Genomic DNA, 8,596 nt, shown 5'->3' with positions numbered 1-8,596 from the left:
TAATATTACACTAAAAGAAAATGAGACCTCAAGTTTAGGCATTGAAGATTACTCACACATTCCCGTCTCAAATTATCTGTCGTGTTTTTATTTTACACGTCCTTTAAAAAAATATTAATTAGAAGGAATTTTAGACTATTTTACTCTTGTTTATGTCTTATGATATAATTCCTCTTCATTAAATATTTATTTTATTTATGTGATATCTCCATCTTCAAAAACAATTACTATTAAGAATAAAATAAAAAAATAATAATCAATTTTGTCTTGCACTTCTAAAATGACATATAAATTGAGACAACTATTTTTAGAAATCACGACAGATAATTTGAGACGGAGGGAGTATTTTATTTTATTTTGATTAAAAAGGAAATATTATGTATAACTAATACGTATCATTACAAAAGAGATTGCAACTAGGAGCACCAAAACTATAATATTACAAGCTGTATTTAATCTAACAAAAGAAGTTCCTAATTTGTTTGCTCCAACTGCTTTTAAATCAAACAAAGGAGAAACTACTAAATATACAAAAATATCATTTCAATTGTGTTTGTCATATAATAATCTAATCAAAATCTACTGCAAGTATCCATAAGGCATTTGGGTAGAGCCACTGCTTATAAAAGAGTACTGATTTAACTCCATAGGCTGCATTCTTGAACTTGAACCAATAATACCATTATTCACCAACCAATCTTCTGCCTCAATCTTCATATAATCTGAATTTCCAAATTGATAATCATCAATACTAAGCTGCCAAATATCCAAAATTCCCATTGAATTCACATGATCAAATTCAGTTGTGAATTCTTGAAAAAACTGGTTATCCATATAAGAAATAGGCTGTGGATTACTTTGGTTGAAATTGTCCATTAATTCAGGATAGTCCCAAATTTCTTGATTCGAATCTTGATTAATATTCCTACTACTTTTCAAGAATTCAGTTTTTTCCTTTGCATTCTCCATCTTTTTCTCAAGAACCCCAGCAAGATTTCGTAATTCCTTTTCAGATAAATAGTTGAATCTTGAATCCCAAGTTGGGTATTTTTCTGTCTTGATTTTTTTCTTCAACTTTGCCATTTTAATCTCAGCCTTTTTCTTTTCATTTTCCAAGAAGCTAGACAAGCTGTTTTCTCTTTTACTCCTGTCTTCAATTGGTTGGTTTTTGTAGAGATTTATTAGCTCTTGAACTTCGTTTGGATCATTTGGCCAAATTTCTTCACAATTATTTCCTTCATATATGATCATGCATGCTTTGATATCACAAAGTATTGAAAGCTCTGAGATTTTATTGATTAAGCAAGCTTTCCTTTTCTGGAAAGTGGATTTCCTTTTCTTGTAATCCTGAATAAGTTCCATATTGATTTTTGATCTTCCCATTTTAATTTCCCTGTTCAAGATAACATACATATATAATTAAATAGAAGAAAAATAAGCATACACTATAATGAAGTTTCTGAAAATAACCTTGATTTTCTGCTTAGTATAGTAAAAAGAAAAAACAGAGTCGGTAATGTTCCCTAACGACTACAAAAACAAGAAAAGAAAATCGGTAATTAGAATTCTAATTTTAAAAAAGGCATCAAATTTTTGAATTTCTTTCTTTAAAACTAGAAACAAAATTTTGGTTAATAGTAAATTAAGCACCAAAAGGTAAAGTAGCAAAGGCTTTTATTAAAGACATTCATATATTGTCTGCATTTTTTTGAAAAGTGAATGCTGCTTTCTGGTAATTAGAATTCACGAAAATCAGTCATAACGAAACAATCAGCACAAGAAATTAGAACTATTTTCCTTATTGATAAAATTCAAAGTAATAATCTCCAATTAATCCAAAACACATAAAACTCATTGAAAGAAGAACAATTTTATTGTGCCTTAATAAAATAGAAACTCCAAAGTCCAGGAAAAGAAAAGTTGAGAATTAATACAAACTTCAAATTGAGAGCTAAATTTAAACTTCAAGAACGTCTACTATTACATAATTTCAAGAACATGTATTACTTTACCAAAAGAGGAAAAAACAAATTAATTATTATTTTCCAATATAATCTGTTCTACCAGATTTGCGACGAAATAGAGCTTCAAAATTAACAACGTGAAAAAAGAAAAGAAAGAAAGAAAGTTACCTGGTTATGAGTGAATTCTTCAACTCAAAACGGCCAAATTAGCAATATATTTTCTGAGAGTACGATTGCCATAATTATATATAAGAGTTTGACGCGTCGTTTTTTTAGAAACTACACTTAATTATTTTTCTTCTCCCTTTTCCAGTTGGAGAAATTATAGGAAACTAGGAATATTTGTCCTTTCACCACTCTTCTTACACCGTTTTTATAGTAATAACTCAGATTATAAAATCATTAGTATTATCGTTTAACTATATAATAAACAATTCAAGTCTTTAGCGTCACAACGATTATTTTAAAAAAAAAATATTTATCTGCAGAAAAGATATAAACAAAAAAAAAAGGTGCTACTCTCAATTTTATGAAAAAGGCGCATATATGAATTAGAGATTCAACATTAAAAAATACTAGTTTAATTTTTTCTTTAAAAAATATTTAAAAGTCACAATGCAAAATAATGTACTTCACATTAATCCTTTTCATCGTTTAGGGGTCGTTTGGTATGGATAAGCAAAAATAATCTTGGGATAAAAATTTAGTACCGCCTTATCCCTTATTTGGTTACTAATCCTGAGATAAGTTATCCCGGATTAAAAATAGTACCGGGATAACTTATATCCTCCAGAACATGGAATAATAATCCCAGGATAAGTTATCCCGATAAAGCAGTAAAATTGACAATCCCAAAATTAATACAACATACCAAACGGTCAATAAGAAATAATACTAGAATAATTAATTACAGCATAACTAATCACAGCATAACTTATTTTCAAACCAAATGATCCCTTAAAGATCAATTATTATTAAATCAGTATGTTTGAAGATCATTATCAATCAAGAAAAAGAAAATATAGTAGATCAACCATGATATTGATCATAGCACTTTCAAGAGGAAGAAACAAGACGAAAATAAAATTTAGTTATGGGTCAATTGTAACAATTAATAGTAGCAAACATGTTGTTGTATGTGAAAGTATAACGACCCGGCCAATCGTTTTAAAAAAATTATAGCCTCCCTCCCCTATTTACTGTTCATTATGTGCTTTATAACTGTTATGTGACTTGCCGGAGTAGTCGGTTCGGGTCCGGAGAGATTTCAGAATGAATTGAGACACTTAATCTCAAGGTTGAAAGTTTAAGTTAAAAAGGTTGACCGGATGTTGACTTATGTAACAACGACCCCAGAATAAAATTTTGATGATTTCAATAGCTCCGTATGGTGATTCTGGACTAAGGAGCGTGTCCGAAAATTATTTAAAAGTCCGTAGTAGAATTAGGCTTGAAATGGTGAAACTTGAATTTTTGAAAAGTTTGACCGGGGAGTTGATATTTTGATATCGGGGTCGAAATCCAATTTTAAAATTTTTCATAGCTCCGTTATGTCATTTATGACTTGTGTGCAAAATTTTAGGTCAATCGGACTTGATTTGATTGGTTTCGGCGTCGTTTGTAGAAATTGAAAGTTTCAAAGTTCATTAGGCTTGAATTTGAGTATGATTCATGGTTTTAGCGTTGTTTGATGTGATTTGAGGTTTCGACTAAGTTCTTATGATGTTTTTGGACTTGTTGGTGTATTCAGTTGATGTCCCGAGGGCCTCGGGTGAGTTTGGGATGGTTAACGGATCAAGAATTGAAGTTGGGAGACTACTGGAGTTGTGTTTGCTGGTTTTTGACTGATCTGGTTTTTTCCTTCATCTGTCAAAAATCGAGGTCAAAATCGAGGGCAGAATCGAGGTCAAAAATCGAGGGCAGAATCGAGGTCAAAATCGAGGACAGAATCGAGGTGAAAATCCAGGGCAGAATCGAGGTTTGGTTGAGGTCCCGAAGGCCTCAGGCGAGTTTTGGATGGTTAATGGATCAAGAATTGAAGTTGGGAAACTGCTGAAGTTGAGTTTGCTGGTTTTTGGCTGATCTGGGTTTTTCCTTCATATGTCAAAAATTGAGGGTGGAATCGAGGTCAAAAATCAAGGGCAGCGCATGGACAGAAACTTTAAGTTATAAAAAGGGGGCTTCGTCCCATTTTTCTATTTTTGACAAATTGGAGCTTGAGGAGAGGCGATTTTGAGAGATTTTTTAAGGAAAAACATCGAGGTAAGTGATTCTACCTTAGATATAGTCAATATACACGACTATATCTTAATTTTCACCATTTAATTAGTGTTTTGAGATGGAAATTTGGGAAAGATGAGGACGAGTTCTTGGGCTAGAATTTTGAGGTTTTGAATGGGATTTTATTATTGGATTTGAGTAAATTTGGTATGGTTAGACTCGTGAGTGAATGTGCTTTCGAGTTTTGTGATTTTTGTCGGATTTCGAGACGTGGGCCTGAGGGTCGGGTTTGAGCCGATTTCAGATTTTTGCCTATAATTTCATATTTTCTTGTGAAATTGATTCCTTTAGCCTATATTGATTGTATTGTACTACTTGTGGCTGGATTCAGGACGTTTGGAGACCTATTTGAGAGGCAAAGGAATTTTGTAGTAGAGTTTTACTCGGTTTGAGGTAAGTGACTTGTCTAACCTTGTGTGGGGGAAATTCCCCTTAGGATTGGTATTGATATGAAAATGTTGATGAGTTGAAAGTCGTATACACGAGGTAACGAGTGTGTACACGGGCTAAATGTGAAAGATTATGTCTTTAAATTGTGTAGAGCACTGTTGCATATTAATTAAATTATTTTATTCTGTTATATTCATCATCATTAATATATTTTCTTATTTTAAATTTGCCTGACCTGTTCTTGCTAAGTGTTTTACCTGTTTAGTTGAAACTCTATTTTTTTTTGTTCTATGCATTACTTGAAGGATGGATTTCTTAATTTAAGTATTATTAAAAATGAAGTATTTTACAATTAAAAATTTGATATTTAGACAAGGTGTTAAATTTGTAAAATATTATTTTTGCTGAATATTTTGTGAGATTTTTGTACTCATTGTGATTGAGCCGTTAGCTCTTTATTATAGAAAATATTGTTGTTGATTTATTTTGGCATGAGTCGTGAGCTCTTTATTGTGGAAAAATATTGTTGTTGATTTATTTTGGCAAGTTGAAATATTTGGGCACTTGAGGTGCAAATTGTGATATATTATGCTATTGATACGCATGCGGTGATATAAGGTTTGGGTATTGAAACACATGCGGTGAGATAAGGGTGGCTTAATACACGTGGCTAGTAGGGGAACTACTAGAAGTCATGCGGTGTGATAAGGGTGGCTAAAACGCGAGATGCTATTTCGGGAAAAATATTTTCTTTAAAATTAAATGTGAAAGGCTCCCGCGGTGATAAAAGAAAATGAGATATTGTGAATTTGTTTACGATTTAGGACTACGAGGCGGTGCCTCAGGAGTGCCCTTGTTGATATTTCTTTATGGTTGCATTTGCCTTTGATTATTGTCGTGATTTTTCTTAAAGTTGTAAATTTCTATTTTCTTTCCGCGAGATATTATTTGCCCTTATTCTGTGTAATTTAATGGTGACATACTACTTACTTAATTCATTTCTATTGTTATTTATTGTTATTATATTGTCAAATATTTCACCATGTCTTTTATTATTCCAGTAGGGCCTAATCTGACCTCGTTACTACTCTACCGAGGTTAGACTTGGCACTTAATGGGTACCGCTGTGGTGTACTCATACTATATTTTTGCACATCTTTTTGTGCAGATCTAGGTACATTTTATCTGACCAGGCATCAGTGAATTAGCCGTACGAGGAGACTTCAAGGTATATCTGCCAGCGTTCGCAGACTCCGGAGTCCCCTTCTATCCTTATTATGTTGTTTCCTTATTTTCTTTAGACCTTGATGTATAAAGGCATTGAAGATAAATTCTTAGAAGCTTGTGACTTATTTCTATCGGGTTTTGGGAGTTAAAATTATGTGAATTTGCAAATTTATTTATTTCAGATTCCTATTGTTATTCCGCATTGATAGGCTTACCTAGTCTTAGAGACTAGGTGCCTTCACGACATCCTACGGAGGGAAAATTTGGGGTCGTGACAAGTTGGTATCAGAGCTCTAGGTTCATAGGTGTTATGAGTCACAAGCAGGTTTAGTAGAGTCTCGCGGATTGGTACGGAGACGTCTGTACTTATCTTCGGGAGGCTATGGAACTGTTAGGAAATATTCACTTCTTCGATTCCTTATCATGCGCATATGTTGACTTCGAAATTTTAAACTATTATCTTTCTATTCTCTCAAAGATGGTGAGGACACGCACAACTGGATCTGATGATCAGACGCCCACGCCCCTTGTTGGAGCCGCAAGAGGCCGGGGTCGGGGTAGAGGCCGTGCCAGAGGCCGAGGATGTAATGACCCGGACGATCGTTTTGAGAGTAATAGCCCCGATCCCCTATTAACTGCTTTCCCCGTATCTTTTCTGCTTATGTGACTTGCCGGAAAGTCTTGTTTTTGGTTTCGGAGTGAGTTGGGACACTTAGTCCCTAAAACGGAAGCTTAAGTCTTAGAATTTTGACCGTAGTCGGAACTGTATGAAGATGACTTCGGAATGGGGTTCCGTCAGTTCCTTAGCTCTGTTGGGTGATTTTGGACTTAGGGGCGTGTTCAGATTGTGTTTTGGAGGTCGGTAGCTTATTTAGGCTTGAAATGACGAAAGCCAAATTTTTGGAGATTTTGACCGGTAGTGGACTTTTTGATACCGGGGTCGGAATCCGTTTCCAGAAGTTGGAGTAGGTCTGTAATGTCGAATATGACTTGTGTGCAAAATTTGTGGTCAATCGGACGTGATTTGATAGGTTTCGGTGTCGGTTGTAGAAGTTTGAAATTTCAAAGTTCATTAAGTTTGAATTGGAGGGTGATTCGTGTTTTAGCGTTGTTTGATGTGATTTGAGGGCTCGACTAAGTCCGTATGGTGATTTAGGACTAGTTTGTATGTTTGGTTGAGGTCCCGGGGGCCTCGGGTTGATTTCGGATGGTTAACTGATCAATTTTAGTTTTGGAAGAATAGCTGAAGCTGCTACACCTGGTGTGATCGCACCTGCGCAACATTGACCGCAGGTGCGAGCCCGCAAAAGCGAGCCAATGGATGCATGTGAGGTTTTGAAGGAAGAGACCAGGGGTTGTAGGTGCGGAGGTATAACCGCATCTATGCATCCGCAGATGCGGAAGATGGAGCGCAGAAGCGGGAGGGGGCTAGGGCGTGAGGGATTGCAGAAGCGGAAAAATTCCGCAGGAGCGGGTGCGCAGGTGCAGCCCATTGCTCGCAGATGCGGACCGAGTCCCTTTAAGTCATTTCCGTACCTGCGATGGAAATTCCGCAGGTGCGGTACCGCAGGTGTGACTAGAGGTCCGCAGGTGCGAAGTTTCTGGACAGAACACTTAAATGCAAGGGTTCACGATTTTTGCTCATTTTTGACATTTTGAGCTTAGGTTTGGCGATTTCTTGAGAGCATTTTTTAGGGATATCTTGAGGTAAGTCCCTTGTGCTTAGTTTTGATCAATAATCTTGCTTCCCCATTTATTTTTTCACCTAGTTAGTATGTATTTAAGGTAGAATTTGGGAGTTTGAGGCTAGGGATTTGAAGAGATTGATTTTGCGTTTTGAGTGGTCATTCGAGGTCCGATTTTGATAAATTTTGGTATGGTCGAACTCCTGAGTGAATGGGCTTTCAAATTTAGTGGTTTTTCCCGATTCTGAGACGTGGGGCCGCGTCAACCTTTTTAGAATGGATTTTGGAATTTTTGTTAAAGTCTTGATTTCATTAATTAGATTAGTCTATTATAGCTGTATTTATGATATGTAATTGTTTTGGCTAGATTTGGGTCATTCGGAGTCGGATATTCGTGGAAAAAGCATTGTTACCGATTGATTGAGCTTGGTTTGAGGTAAGTGGCTTGCCTAACCATGTGTGGGGAAAATTCCCTTAGGATTTGGTGTTGTTATGATATGTGAGCACCGTGTACGCGAGGTGACGAGTGCGTACACAGGTTATTTGTGGAAAAACCTGATTTTCTTTACCGAGTAATAGCCTGTTTTCATCTTATCCGAGTATACTAGCATGTGTAGTTATCCTGTTAGCCTAGAATAGCATGTCTACATGTCCTAATTGCCTATTTAAACTCTTTGCAGCATGTTTAGTAAATCCCGCTTCTTTCTTGATTTGTACTTAGTCTAAATTATATGTTTCTTGATGTAACTGTTATATTCATTTGTTTGAGCTTCGTATTTACTTTTGGACTACGGGAAAGTATCCCGAGAGATCCCCCCTACATATTTACTTTGGAGACTACGAGGCGGCTCCTCGGGAGTTCTCCCTGCACATTTACTTTTGAGACTACGAGGCGGTTCCTCGAGAGTTCTCCCTGCACATTTACTTTTGAGACTACGAGGCGGTTTCTTGGGAGTTCTCTCTGTATATTTACTTTTGAGACTACGAGGCGGTACCTCGGGAGTTCTCCCTACATATTTATTTTGGGATTACGAGACAGTATCTCGGGAG

At 35.8% G+C, this 8,596-nt stretch overlaps 1 protein-coding gene across 1 annotated transcript; it reads right to left on the bottom strand.

Annotated features, from left to right (window-relative positions):
- Positions 1-371: 371 nt before the first annotated feature.
- Positions 372-2,302, bottom strand: LOC104101370 (MADS-box transcription factor 23-like). The gene is made up of 2 exons (XM_009608807.4): positions 2,133-2,302; positions 372-1,393 (listed from the first exon to the last, which is right to left on the bottom strand). The coding sequence occupies exon 2, from the start codon at positions 1,381-1,383 to the stop codon at positions 580-582; it is 804 nt and encodes a 267-aa protein (XP_009607102.2). The 5' UTR covers positions 1,384-1,393; positions 2,133-2,302; the 3' UTR covers positions 372-579.
- Positions 2,303-8,596: the final 6,294 nt, after the last annotated feature.

This window comes from Nicotiana tomentosiformis, chromosome 2 (assembly GCF_000390325.3).
Source record: "Nicotiana tomentosiformis chromosome 2, ASM39032v3, whole genome shotgun sequence".
Lineage (NCBI taxonomy): Eukaryota > Viridiplantae > Streptophyta > Magnoliopsida > Solanales > Solanaceae > Nicotiana > Nicotiana tomentosiformis.
The sequence above is the reverse complement of the archived record's forward strand: the minus strand, read 5'-3'. Positions and strand labels throughout refer to the sequence as shown.